Source organism: Cupressus sempervirens, chromosome 5, assembly GCF_028749045.1.
Source record: "Cupressus sempervirens isolate cs-2001-9-10 chromosome 5, ASM2874904v1, whole genome shotgun sequence".
NCBI classification, from domain to species: domain Eukaryota; kingdom Viridiplantae; phylum Streptophyta; class Pinopsida; order Cupressales; family Cupressaceae; genus Cupressus; species Cupressus sempervirens.
The window spans coordinates 907,238,939-907,253,713 of NC_143122.1; the positions used below are offsets into that span (position 1 = coordinate 907,238,939).

The 14,775-nt window shown below is 34.9% G+C and overlaps 1 protein-coding gene across 2 annotated transcripts in view; it reads right to left on the reverse strand.

The window, feature by feature from the left end:
* Positions 1 to 14,575, reverse strand: part of LOC149558863 (putative phosphoribosylformylglycinamidine synthase, chloroplastic/mitochondrial) — a 300,036-nt gene extending 285,461 nt beyond the window's left edge. Inside the window, exons 1-5 of one of the 2 annotated variants that reach the window (XR_016365078.1) lie at positions 14,187 to 14,573; positions 13,568 to 13,653; positions 13,196 to 13,306; positions 13,042 to 13,089; positions 12,754 to 12,880 (exon numbers count right to left, since the gene is read on the reverse strand). Coding sequence is in view for 1 of the 2 variants with exons in the window: in XM_089832878.1 (XP_089689004.1) it covers positions 12,754 to 12,880; positions 13,042 to 13,089; positions 13,196 to 13,306; positions 13,568 to 13,653; positions 14,187 to 14,349 (535 nt within the window). In the remaining variant the exon portion in view is untranslated. Of the gene's footprint in view, positions 1 to 12,753; positions 12,881 to 13,041; positions 13,090 to 13,195; positions 13,307 to 13,567; positions 13,654 to 14,186 lie in introns of both variants that reach the window. The other variant, XM_089832878.1, reaches the window with a different exon arrangement.
* Positions 14,576 to 14,775: the final 200 nt, after the last annotated feature.

Here is a 14,775-nt window from a genome sequence, read left to right on the forward strand (position 1 = left end):
ATGTCAAGAATCACAATGAGCAGAGTAATTGGGGAGGATGTCTTCAATTATAAGTATACATGGAGAACCAACAGCGACATAATTGGTTCCTTCATTGGATGTATGGCAAGGGCAAAGGTGAATTCTAATGCTATCATCGGTCTCTGCTGCAATATCTTCGACCCTACGTGGAGGAAGGGGTTAGAACAAGCGGTTTGCAGTATTGAGGAAAAGCTGAGGATTCCAGTGCCAGAGAGATACATGGAGCTCCCGCCAGGATCACCAGAACTGGAAGTTGCTTTAGGCCGTCCATCCTTGGTTATTCGGGAAAATTACGCCTTTTACAGAGTATGGCCCAAAATGGAGACCAGTATCCAATTCCTTCTCCATTGGAGGGGCATTGTGGAAGAGGAAAATAAGGATCGGTTATTCAATTACCTGAAAGCATTTAATGCTTACATCTAGCCAGGGGTTACATTTGAGGATCTAGAAGCCCTAAAGTTCTGCACTCCAAACGCGGAAAAGACAAGTAGGGCCACATTTGATTTCGAATTTCCCCCTAACTTTCATGTAGAAAATCCTAATGACATCTCTGATGTCATAATGGTATACTGGAAGTAAGGAATTTTGTTGATTCAGTCAAATAATATGTTTGAATTTTGTATCGTTTGGACTAATATGAAGTTAGGGTTGGCGTTTTCTGTATAGCCTATACTATGTTTTGGTTTGTATAAAACTATATAACTCACTGTATTTAGTAGGCACTATGTGATAGGATGATTGATGTTTATATTGCTGTATGGGACACTAGCTCCTCTATTTTCAAATACATATTGTAAGGACAATTTGCTTAATGGTGCTATAGATAGCTCTATTAATGTATTATGATATGTGTTGATCTCATATTTGTTTGGTTATCTTGATTGAGATTTAGTTGTTTAGTATCTGGATAGCTGATGTGGGCTATGTTAATTTTGTTAGCTCTCGTTTCTATAACGGCTGATGAGGGTTTATGAGACTGGCTACATATTATTAAATACTTTATCTGGATGTGTGGTAATCCTGTTGTAGTTAGCCCTACGGTTCGGGCTCCTTGTTCTATTCTGTAATTTCACTAGATTTATCTCGACAAAACTTTTACTTGATAGCTGTAGATGGCAGTTGGCTGTATGTTGATTTCAGTCTTTTGGATTCATACTATTTGGAGAAGATTCTTCACTAGTTAATTTCATCCCACATATGGGCTTCCAATGTCGTTTATTATGCTGTCTCCTTGATTGGGGATCTAATTAGCATTTGTGACTGAGTTTTCTGTTTGAATGACTAATTGAGATTCGTAATTTAGTTATTCTGTTTTATGGATATGGGTAATTAATCAAATAAGCCAGAGAACATCCTCATTGATTGGGGCAGTTCTAGATTAGTATTATATGGCTTAGTTTGCTGTTTGGAAATTTGTGGAAACTCTTCATTTTGCTATTCAGTTCAATAGAGATGGTATGATATTAACTCAATGAGCCAGAGATTCTGCAATATTGTGTGGCCCCGATGGTTAGGCTGCTATGAATGTTTGGGTGAGTTAAAATTAGGATGTGATATCTATGACAGAGATAAAGTTCGCTGGTCTGTAACATTGAAATTATCACCATTGGTGCACCGATTTAGATCTGATTAAGTATCTGAAGTGTGTCTTCTCTTGCTGTATTAAATAGGCTTGAGACCATGATGGGTATCTCCTTGGTCAGGAGCTTGTATCAGTAATCTCTTGTCACATGGCAGATTATTAGCATATTATTAATTTGATTATCTTGACTATAGTGGTTTATATGCTATGATCAGGAGATTAATTATTTTGGTTGTTAGATAATATTTATTTCTCTATCTTTATTTAGCAAGGTAGTCAGCTGATTAGGGTTGGTTTTTGAAAGGTTTTCAGACTAGGATTATTTGGTGACGACGAAAGGATGCTATTAATTATAAAGTTATTATTGTTACTAACATGTTTTATTGAGTAGATTATAGAGAGGATTAAATACTTTTAGCAGATTGGGAAGAAGTCAGCACAAGGCAAATGTGTACCTATTTGAAGCTACATTGCAGCTCCTGCCAAAGTATATGTTCCAATTATTTATGAATTTATGTAATTATTCTGAGCTCCTTGACCTATTTCTGTAAATCATATTTGATATTGTAAATTAGATGTTTTGACTGGGGTATGCCCCTTTTAAGCTGTAATAATAAAGGATGTTTTGTCCCAGGCTAGACTAGAGGTTTTCTTCTCCATTCTTTCCTACTAGTGCCTGTTTGAACGGAGATAGCTGATGTACTTTTTCTCTGTTATTAATAAAATAATCAAGGCCTTGGCTGTTTACCGATCAAAAAAAAAAAAGAGTTCCATATTCTTTGATCCATATCGTTGCTTCTCTTTGCTTTTGATTAATTTTTCACCTCAAAATCATGTTTGGGTGCTATTTTAGGTTTTTTATTGTTTCAAGCCATAGTATCTTGTAGTTTGTTTCGGGGCATATTCTACTCATCCGCAATAGTTTGAAGGGTTTTGCAACTATTCTCAATGTACCTTAGTTTCCAAGGAAGGATAGCTCTAATATCCAATATCTGGTTGGATGATTTTATGATGATTTATGGTCAGCGATTTTGCCAATTTTGGGAGGGTCAATGGAAGAGTTTGTGCCAAGCTCTAATCTCACACCAAGAAATCATTCTCCTTTTTTTCCTGGCTACACTTGGTCATTGATATTCTACAAATCCAAGGAGGGTCTCAGTAGTAGCAAAATGTTCTGAAGTATTTGTGACTACAAGACGTATTGTCTGTTGGAAACTTCAATTAGATGTCATGAGCCCAAATTAAAAGGATTTATGAATATTCAAATAACATATTATATAATGATAATAATTAATAATAATAATACTATAACCTATTATATAATAGTGATATATTTGACAATATAAAATATAATAATAATAATTCTATTATCAATTATTCAAAAAAGAAATAATATTGATAAACTATATACATAAATATTTATGATCTATTTATTTTACTTAATCATTTGTATTATTCATAATAATATAAATTATTATTATTCATAATAATATAAATTATTATTATTCATAATAATAATATCAAGATTTAAGAATAAATAAATGTTATAATTACATTATAAAGATGATAATATATCTAACTATTATCACATTTGAATATAGATACTATTAATAACTAATGATAATGAATTGATTAATCGATATAATATTATATCTATTAATAAATATGGTACAACAACTAATATAAGTTCAATACGGATATATAAGTATAAAAGTAAATAGTCTAATATTTAAATATTATATAGCAATATATAAGATAATATATTATAACATAACTATAATAAATTGATTATTAAGGGACGTGACTATTAGCCACCAATCCAAGTAACATGTATACATATAGCTATCGAAGGACGTGGAGGATATAACATACACCATCAGATTGCATTAAAGGAGAAGGTGGAGCGAAGGACCAACGCAACTACATGCAAGAGGATCTTTGTCGAGTTCAACACCAATAGAGCAACGTATATTATGGTTAGATGCTAATTTATAGCGATTAGTCTTCGAAGATATCAAACATAATAATACGATGTGCAGATCACTGATTAGTAATCAAATCAACTGAGGCATTTATATTAGGAGAAAGTGATGACATTGATACTAATCATGGAAGAAGCAACGACTTGAGGTTAGCAAAAACAATTCAAGGGAGAACATGACTAATCAGGTGATTAATCATGTACACCAACAATGATAGCAAATTGATAAACAAGGGATTTGTTAATAATCATTAAGATAAGTGGCAGTGATTACACAAACATTAACTAATGTCAAACATCAATTGATAATATTGATTAGACAAGTAAAAGACTAATTGATCATCTCTTAATGTTAACCATCGTTAATGACAGTGATCAGACTAGTCAAAAAGAACAGCAACTATAGACTAACTGATATTGATTATGAAGAAGGGCAATCGGGAAAAGATGCATCTCATCAAACATGAAGAGATACAATCCCTTCAATATGCAAGGGTGTATTATGGGAATCAAACTCACTTCATCTATCATCATATTGGAAACCTTTATCTCTTATTGGTATTCTTTGTTGGATCTACTCATAGAGCATCAGCCTTTTAGCACAATACAGTTGCATAATTTGAAAATGCTAACTTTAGCATCTCCCAATACTAACTTTAGCATGTTCATCACTAATTTGGTTGACATGCACAGCCTCCAAATTTGACTCTGTCATAAGCTTAGCTAAACCCTGTCCTCTAATTAATTTAGTAATCTGAATATCTATATTGAACTCTTGGATCTGATTTATCCAACGACATCGTCTTCCAGTGGTTTCAGATTGTCTAAATATGTCCTTAATGGCAGCATTTGGCACATAGGCGATAACTTCAGCCCCTACTAGGTAAGGTCGAAAAGATTTAACTGCCTTAACCAAAGCATAAGCCTATTTTTCATTTATATCATAATTTAATTCAGCGGCTTGTAAACTCTTACTAAAGAATGCAATTGGTTGCTCGTATCCTTCATCGTTCCTTTGTAGCATGACCGCGGCTATGGTATGATAAGAGGGAAATGAAAATAACTGGAACGGCTTCTTAAAATCAGGGGATTTTAGAACTGGGGCTTCTTTTATAACTTGCTTTATCTTAGAGAATGCCCCTATAGCTTCATTATCCCAAGCAATTTTAGCACCCTTCTTAAGCATCTTAGAAATAGGTTTAACAATTTCAGCAAAATTAGAGACGAACCTTCTCACAAAATTTATTTGCCCAAAGAAAGATTGAATTCCCCTAGTCGTTTTAGGTATCTGAATGTTATCAATGGCTGCTACCCATTCGAGGTCAATTCTAACCCCATCCTTGGAGACGATATGACCCAACAATTTCCCTTCAGTCACCCCAAATTGACATTTTTTAGGGTTTAAAGAGATGCCAAATTCAAGGGCCCTTATGAAGATCTTTTCTAAATGCTTACAATGGTCTGCTGCTTTCTTTGAATAAGCAGTAAGGTCATCTTGGTAGACAACCATGATCAAGTCAATCAATCCATCGAAAGCAACATCCATCGCCCTTTGAAAGGTAGCGCCTGCATTTGTTAACCCAAAAGGCATCCTAACATAGACATAGGTACCCCAGGGTGTGGTAAAAGCAGTCTTGTATTGTTCGGATTCTTTTACTTTGACTTGATTATAACCCGAGAATCCATCCATCATGGATATCAATTCATTTCCAGTTACCTTTTGCAATAAAATCTCCATGTTAGGTAATGCATAATTGTCCTTGAGGGAAGATATATTCAAGTTTCTAAAATCTATACATAGCCATATATCTCCATTCTTCTTTCTAACTGGGACTAAATTCGAAACCCATGTAGAATGCCTTATAGGTTTTATAATTCCGGCGTCTCTTAATTTGATGAATTCATCTTTCATTTTTGGAGCTAATGTTGGATTTATCGGACGTTGTCTTTGTCTAAATGGTTTGGCATCTAGTTTAAGAGGTATTTCATGCTGAAACAAATCTTCCCTATACACTTTAAGTTCATCATAGCTCCAAGCGAAGACGTGTCTATATTTTCTTAATAAAGCAATTAAGTCAGTCCTTATTTTTGATGACAACTTCTTCCCTATGTAAACCCTTTTGGGAGAACTTTCACTTCCCAAATTTATTTCCTCAATTTCATTTTGGATCTTGGTAGATTTGCTATTTTTTGGACTTTCCTTTTCGTCGAAGATTTGTTCTAAAGAAACAAGACCTTTTGGTATTTTATTGGTTTTTAATTGCATTATTTCTTTTCCGAACAATGTTTCCTTACCGTCTTCTTCTTCTATGTATCCATTCCAATCAATAAATTGATTTTCATAGTCTTCTTGGCAAGTCAAAAATTTGATGATATCATTATCGTCCTCAAAAACTTGCCAGTTTTGAACATTGTCTGGTATAGAAGGTCTATTTTTCATTTCAACCTGAATAACTTCATCAAATGGGATATCCATTTGCCTAATAGCCAGATTAGCCATTATATCAGCTAAGTAATTGGTTGATCTATCGACCCATTTAATTGAAAAGGCATCAAAGAATTCTATCAAATCCCATACATGGTTCCGATATTGTTTTAATCTCGAGTTCCTAGTTGAAAATTTATGCCTAATTTGTGAAACAATTAAATCTGAATCCCCTAAAACAGCGAGCATTTTAATCCTATAGGCTTTAGCAATACCAAGACCAATGACTAATGCCTCATACTCAGCAATATTATTAGTGCATTCAAAATTCAGTAAGAAAGAAAATTTAAAAGTTTTACTTGATGGCGAAACAAAAATAACGCCAGCCCCATTTCCTTCCTTACTACATGCGCCATCAAAAAACATTTGCCAAACATCATTACAATTTTCTCTTACATAGATTGAAATTGGATCGACAATCTTAGAAGTAGGTTTGGTTATGCTTACTTGGAAGTTGTCCATGTCCGAATGGCAAAAATTTACCTCGGGATCCGAAATGTAATCTTCAACCAAATAGTATGACTGAGGTTCCCTTTCGATTCGTATTTCCTTGCTTCCAACAAGAATAGTAGCATAAGACATATCTAACTACACATGACCTCCAACCAAATTTGACCATTGCCTAGATAACAACATACCATAACTTGCTGATATTTCAACTACTGTAATGTCAGTTCTGTATGATATATGCGGAAACGATGGAAAACGAAATTCAACATTTTTAATTATTCCAACTACTAGTACAGATCTGTTATCCATTGCATAACACTTTCCATAAGGGGTATCAACTTTTAGTCCTATTTCCTTCATTACATCAACAAACATAATATTGACTGCTGCGCCAGAATCAATCATACAATTTTTTACCAATTTATTGTTTATCAATAATGTTAAATAGAATGGATCTACTTGATTTGCCCTTTTATTTAGTGTTGTTCCTAGATATACAAGGGGCGTTTCTTCATTACTTTTATCATCATCCTTATTGTTAATATCTTGCACATTAGACAATATCTTCACCGTTTCATGCCTGTAATCAACAAATTTCATCATATCCATTAGTGGCACAGTAATCTTTAATTGAGATAAAGCATGACTCATAAAACTATGACAATCGGATATTTTCTTACCATGAGTCTGCACAATTGGTTGCTTGGTCATTCTATAAGTTTGGTTACCTTCCTTCTGTTTGGTTTGAGCTTGATTTTCAGGCTTCTTAGATGCGTCAATATGCTGCTGATTCCTTACAAATATACCAGCAGGAGTTCCTTGATCAGTATTATTATCTTTGTTCCTTCTCTGGTATGTATGTTTAGCGTGCTCAACTGCGGCAATAGTATAAGCTCTTCTTTCTTCTGGTGTTAACCTACGAAGAGTAGGATTATCTTCTTCATTTGAAAAGACTTGTTGAGTACATTGCTGCTGGTTAAAGCCTCTGTAATAATAATCAGCATTCTGATCTTCATCCCCAGAATCATCTTCATCCCTTCCCCATATTGGTTCAGACGATATTGTGTTGACGACGGGTTGTTCTTCACTTTCCTGATTTCCCTCTTCAAAAATAGCTTGCGCAACAATACAATGATTAGGATCGTGGGGCAGCCTACACGCATCGCACCATGGGCCATCATCAACAATATTCACCTTTTTTAAGGGATCAGGTGTATCTTTAGCATGAGTTGATCTCTCTGGTTTTCCATCCTTCCAGTTTGTGTTATAAGGCATATCATGTAATCTTACTCTGTTATTTTTATTAAAGGGTGGCTTCTCATTTTTTACTTTTATCTCTTTCAACATATCCATTATTTCTTTAAATTCGTCCTTCTTAGGATTCTTTGGGTTATACAATTTTGAATCATCCCTCTTATTAACTCTTCCTGCGGCCTTCCTATCATTTTCAATAGTCATGGCAACCTTGAAAGCTTGGGGTAGCGAGGAAGGCCTATGAGATCTTATTTCATAGTGAGTTTTGCTATCAAAGGCACTTAAATAAAAATCAATCAAGAATGAATCTACGGGCCTAGTTTCTCTTGGAATTCTATTAAGGACTTTATTGAATCTTTTGTTGAACTCTGACAATGATTCATTTGAATTCTTCTTAATGTTAGTCAATTCATGTGACGCGAAAGATGTATCAGTGTGATCCCCGAATTGCTCAATGAATTGATCTGCAAAATTACACCAGCCAGAAATTGATCTATCTGGCAAACTTCTATACCATTCTGCAGCGTCATCAGTTAATGATTGAACAAACAATTTCATGAACACATCTTCATGTTCTTCTTCAAAATCTTCAATCACATTTTTCAGGTTGATAACATGTCTTTCAGCTGATTCTGTTCCATTTCCTGAAAATTTTGGGATGGCATTCCTCAAATCATTTGAAATAGGATTCGGATATCCTTGAATCCCAATGAAATCAAGCTGCCTATAGCGTTCGATTGCCATAGGTTGCCGCATCACTTGGTTTCTATTGCCTTGATTTTGAGCCACATATCCCTGACGGTTTTGATTATTGTTATTTTGATTTGCACCATAAGGCTGTCTAGTATTCCCACTATTTTGCTGAATTCCCCTATTATTTTGTCCATTGTTCCATGTTCGCTGATTATTATATCTATTAAAATTGTTATCTTGATTTCTCTCTCTTCTATTCTCAAATAGCGGATTATCATGATTAGTAGCATATTGTGTCTCCAAATTTTTCCTGTGAGGCGGATTATACCTAGGCGGAGTATTTTGATCCGATTTTTCTTCCCTCCACTTATCTGATCTTTGTTCATTAGGAGTTTTAGGTGGGGAAGTAATAAGGTCTTTAGACATTCCTATTTTCGTTAGGATATCATCCGGCTGCATTTTTAACGCTTTTGCCAATATTGCGCTATTTCCATTCGTAGTTTCAGCCGTTTTCCTTATTGCCATGCCCCACTGCATTATTTGTTCTTGTTCATCATCGTCTTCTATACGAGTTACTTCACATTGAGGCTCTTCATCAATTTTAGGAATATGAAAGAACGGGTTTTCTTCTTCATTTTCTGGGCTATTATGGCTTGATTCACAAACTTCAGGTTGTTTATTAGCTCTTTCCTGAAAATTTCTATGTCCTGTATAAAACATCTTTGCCTTTTGATTATTGCCTTTCTTATTCCTTGGCTTCTTTTCAAAAGTGAGTTGCACAAGTCTTTTAGGCTGGGGATTTACCGATCTTCTACCCCACATACACTTGCAAAATTAAACAATAGAGTCGCCAATTTCTACAAAGAAATGAAAATTTGGGTTCTATATCCAGCAGAGCTTTATGCCAATAACTTGAAAAACAATTTTCTGAAAGTAAGGAAAGAGATCTCCTTTTAGTTGTTGATTTATAAAATGAAAATTTTAGCCAAAACTTTAAGACTTTTGAGCACAGCTTTGAAAATTTAGAAAAGATTTGTAAATTTTATCACAATAATGATTAAAAATATGAATCTGAAAATTATAAATGACGAATGGAAACAAAAGAAAACTTACTAACATATCTATATCTAAGTGAAAGAAAACGAAATCAGAAATCTCACCTCTAGGCTTTTGCCTGAAATGAAACTCTAAACTGGTCCTGGAGTACGTAAACCTTACTTGCAACTTCCCCAGTAGAGTCGCCAATCTGTTGGTTCCCAAAACTGCAGATTGGAATCCTACGAGCCTTGCCTGCTCGATGCTGGGATATCCAACTAGTTAAGGCCAACTTGACGGGATCAATCGATGTGATCTAAATCCCCTGCGCTTTCGGCTCTGCAAGACCGAGGCGGGTGCACCTAATCTTGGATGAAACACTTAGATCCAAGACACTTAAAACAGATCAATCAGAGCACACACACAATAAATATTTTCCAAATGGCAAGAAATATAGGAAAACTTTAAACTTGAGATTTATGAACTGAGAACAAAAGTAAATGATGGAGACAACGTTTTAAAATGCAATATATGAATATATCAATTTCTCAAAGGCAAGAATTCAAGCAATTGCCAGCATATGGATTATGAATTAGGAGCAAAAGACCAGTGCCTAATTAGATGGGCAATAGAGTCAAAAATTATCGACTGAAACGTACAACTTTATGAAATCTAATATATCCAAATTATAGGTAATTTTAATATTCAGACGTGAAGGATCAATTATTTAAATGCAATTTTAAATAAGTCTAAAATGCACTTTAACTCTTACAGAGACAAATTAGACATAAATATGGAAACAAATAAAATATTTCACAATATTTATGCTTATCGAATTTAAAATGCGATAATGATCCCGTCCACTTATCCTGAGTATTAAAATATTTATGAAAAACAAATAAAAGATATTTATAAAGGACACAATTAATAACAAGTTAAACTCTAATGCAAATATATTAAATAAATTCTTCTTACAGATTTTGCCGGAAAATAAAAATTATATGTAGACATTCTTCATGGATGACCAATCTACAACAAATTTATCCAGATCGAATGAGATTTACTCAAAAATCCACCATCCAATTGCTTGGTTCAATCACTCTTCTGCCGATGACAAAATAATATATCGTAAGACAGGCTAAGAAAAGTTCAAGTATGGAAAGATGAATGTTGTCTCTTGAAGATTTTCTCATTACATATTTATAAAACACCTAAAGGCATCGGTTACTCTTCTAACAATCACACCCCTTCATAACAATTAACTGAATATTTAACCCTGAGATAATCCTGATTTAATATGGCTAAGAGTTATATTGTTTTGCGTATTATGTTTTCTCTCTTCCCTTTTTTTTATAAAGGTCAACTGGGCTCAAATATTTCCTTCCCCGCGTACATGTCAATGCTTCTGGCCTATCCAGACTTCGTCAAATGAATTCCGCTCACATTCCATCAAACCGTGATTCTAGATTGGAAGTGCTTAATTGCTGAGGCATAGGAATGGCTCAATCTAAGGATTACCGCCTGCGACTTGTTCTTTGTTACTCCCATGCGATGCCAAAGGACGCTATCAGATTGAATGCACGTTTCATACATGAGCTTTGTTCCAATTCGCATAGGTCTTTTGATTTCCCATGCACGTTCACTGTTTATATCCTCCCAGTAACATAACACATTTGGCCCAGGCATTTCGTGACTCCAAACTATAAGGATTTTTTGTCAGTTTTAAATCATCTGCAGATGGTATTTTGTCATTATCTCTGCATTCCAGTGATACAAAAGGAAATCTGAGTTTGTGCTGAGTCGTGATATGACTTCATTTGCAGATAGCCTCCAATCCTCTTCGATGCGAAAGAATGGAAGATTCCCTCACGTTCTTGGCAACTTCATTTTTTTAAAAATTGCAAATAGCAGGAGTGCGAATCCCAGGCATAACTGACGCTGTGTGATGGTGTTGTTTTTTCACATAAATTCCTTACTGAAAACAGTCAAAGGATCTGATTCCATCCTCGGGTTTCAACCACGTTCAGTGTGGTGATGCCTCTTATTTCCAGCCTGAACTTTCAGACGTGCTTCAGGACACTCCTGGAATGGGGTCTTTTATTCTCTCCAAATCTAAAATAGGACATTGCTTGGACGGAGACAAGGAAACAGTAATCCTGTGACTGAATCATTTCATAAGCAATTCTATATATTTGACAGAATGCCATGGGCTGAGCTGCTTATTATGATCATCAAACAAATATCTTCAATCCTATGCCAAATCTGTCCAACACTCAAACCATTACATCGTCATTATTGCCATTAATGATTTGCTGCTGGATAATAAAATTGTTACTGAGGTGCTTTGTATAAGGGAAAATATCCAAGTGTGACATAGCTTTGGTCAAGACTAACTTCTTGACTTGACATCAACTCCTTTTTGTATACACATGCAACTTGGCTTCGCTTTTGATTAAATGACTTTATCCATGCTTCAACCCTTTGCTTTGAATGTGGGAATCTTATGAATGTGAGCTCTGCCCTTACATTCTGGAAATGATCTCTGTATTTTAACGCATCTTGTAAAATGTATATACAGGGGTTGTATCTGTTTCTGATTTGCAAATAATGCTTCCAACATGGAAAAGTGGGAAGCCAAATAAAATCATGCATGACTTCACATAATTAATTCATCCTTCCAAGCGCATGACAAACAAAAGCTCCACACTTTTTATTTGTTTGTCACGAGGGAAACCAACTTGCTGATCAATACCACAAACAGTCAATGCCAACTGCGAATACACCTCAAGAAAATGCCATAACAGAGAGCACCCATTATTGCACACCTCTACAGTGCCTTTATTCAGAATGATAAGATTCTCAAATGGATGGAAGGTCCCAATGGCTGGACCACATGGGTGGATAGAGAGAGAAATGAGTTATAAATCAGTTTCCTTATCCTGTTTTTGATTATAGGATATATACTGAACTCTTATTGTTTGATACTTTCTACGTATGTTCCTCCATAGTGCAGAAGACTCTATTTTGTAAATTGTATCCGTAAACTCATGCTACATTGATCCTTGTTATGCTTATATATAATAATGAATAGAAAAAAGTCGTTAACCATGCTAATCAACATACCATTTATATTAATCAATGTATAATAATATTATTGTTACAAGTAATCACAATAGCAAAGTGTATGCTTCTTTATAAACATGTAAATAATACTTCAGCGTTTTCCTTCCTAAATAGCAGCGGGCAACTTACTTGCACTTTTTATATCCAACAAGCTTTGAGACTGCAGCTTTTCAGGTTCGTATGTCTCTTTAAGTAGCCATTTTAGTATTTCAAGCTTATCACTTGACAACTGGGAAGTCAGACCCACATTGAAACACTGCAAATAAGAAAATAGTTCACTGTAAAGTTCAGACCCTGAATTCTTGTAGCTTTCAGATTTAATAAATAGCTTAAACTTGAATAAGAAAAATAATTTATTTTATTGTGAAGGATTAGCTTAGAACAGAGAAAGAAGGAAGCAAGAAATAATTAGCAAACCTGTTCAGTCTTTATTTCTACAATATCAGAAGAAATCTTCGCTTGAACCTGAAAGATCAAATTATATATTTGAATTTCTGAACAGAATTTGCAGCAATCAAGGCAAACAAATTAGTTCCACCTTCACCCAAATAAAGATAAATAGCAACCACACCCGCTTAAGAAGCTCAGCTGCAGCATTATCAGCTAGAAATGGAAGGCGGTAAAAATGCATGATTTCAGGGACACCTATTCCCACAGCTCCAACAGTTTCTTTGGTAATTCCCTGCAGTTCAATGAACAGGTGATCTACGATCTTTGGATCCAACACTAAAACTTATGTTAATAAAAGAAATAAAAACTCCGAAAACTATCTACGATTAAACTAATGCTTCCATTTATCAATAAAACTAAACGACACAGCTACACTTAGATGGTGCTCTTGCAGATTGCAGATTTGTGATTCAGTAGACTGTTTATTAGCATCGTATCTGAAGGCAAATTGTAAAAATCATATCATTTCATGATAATAAGCATAGAGGCTTACCTGTTGTTTGCCCGCAACCACTGCTTCAGCCACAATAGATTTTCGCTCTGCATTCGTCCTCGACTGTGCTTTTTCTTTGGCAGAAGCTGCGACATATTCAAACTCTCAGTCAGAGCCATGTCTCACACAACAGACCATAAACCTAAGTAGACGTTTGTGTGTTTTATTGCGTAAATGTTTGTAGATATGTGTGTAGATAGCGACACCGTCAAACTATCAGTAACGGTCATCTTTTTTTGGCCAAAAAAAACAGAAAATAACTTGTCTAATCTATGCACATAATTTTGAGCATAGACCAAATGTTTATAGAATATATTAGCGACATACCCAAAGTGTCTATAACGGTCATCTCTTTTGCCAAAGCAATTTTTCCAAAGAAAAAACAACCCCTATATGTACATGTATTTATGCAGAGCACACATAGCTACATACTCAGAGTGTAGCGGTAACACAAACGTTTGAAAATATGTGTAATATAGCTACATATGCTCAAGAGTATGGAGAACGGCCATTTCTTGGAAGGCAGAATAAAAACACGTGCGTATCTGTGTACATACATTTGTGAGAGTGTACATAGCATAAATGTATGCATGACCTGATGCGAAATTTGCAAGCTTACCTTTTAAGGCAGGCAACATTTGTTCACCCAAACATCTGCTGCCTGAAAACCCATGGAAGCCACGCTTACGAGAGGCATTATTTGTCCTCCGTGAAGAAGGTACACGCATTATATTTTTTGATCGACTCAGGATCGAATCGCACGGCTTCCAAATTGTCTCCATTGGCCTCAGAGCTGTGGACTCCTTATTGAAATGAAGCAAAACCTATGAGATCCTAGAAAGCATGCAAGCAGCAACGGCATATAAGAATTTCCAAACGCTTTAAAAGGAATAAGGAAAAAAGAAAATTATTCCTCTGCGCTGGAGGTCAGTAGTGAGCCTAGTACGCCTGAACTCTCATATTATAAGCATGAAATCTCCAACCAGCCGAGATACGTCCGTCCGCTCTGAGTAAGGTTTGGAGTGGGGAGAATATTTATTGTCAATGGAAAGTTGGGAAGAATTAGGGGCTATGGTTAAAAAAAAATGAAAAGTTCAAAGTGGCAATTGCCTAATTTAATAATAATAAATTAAAATATATTTTAAATTTTAACTTAATAAGTTTATTATATCTTATGAATAAAATTCTATTTAATATGCAATTAGATA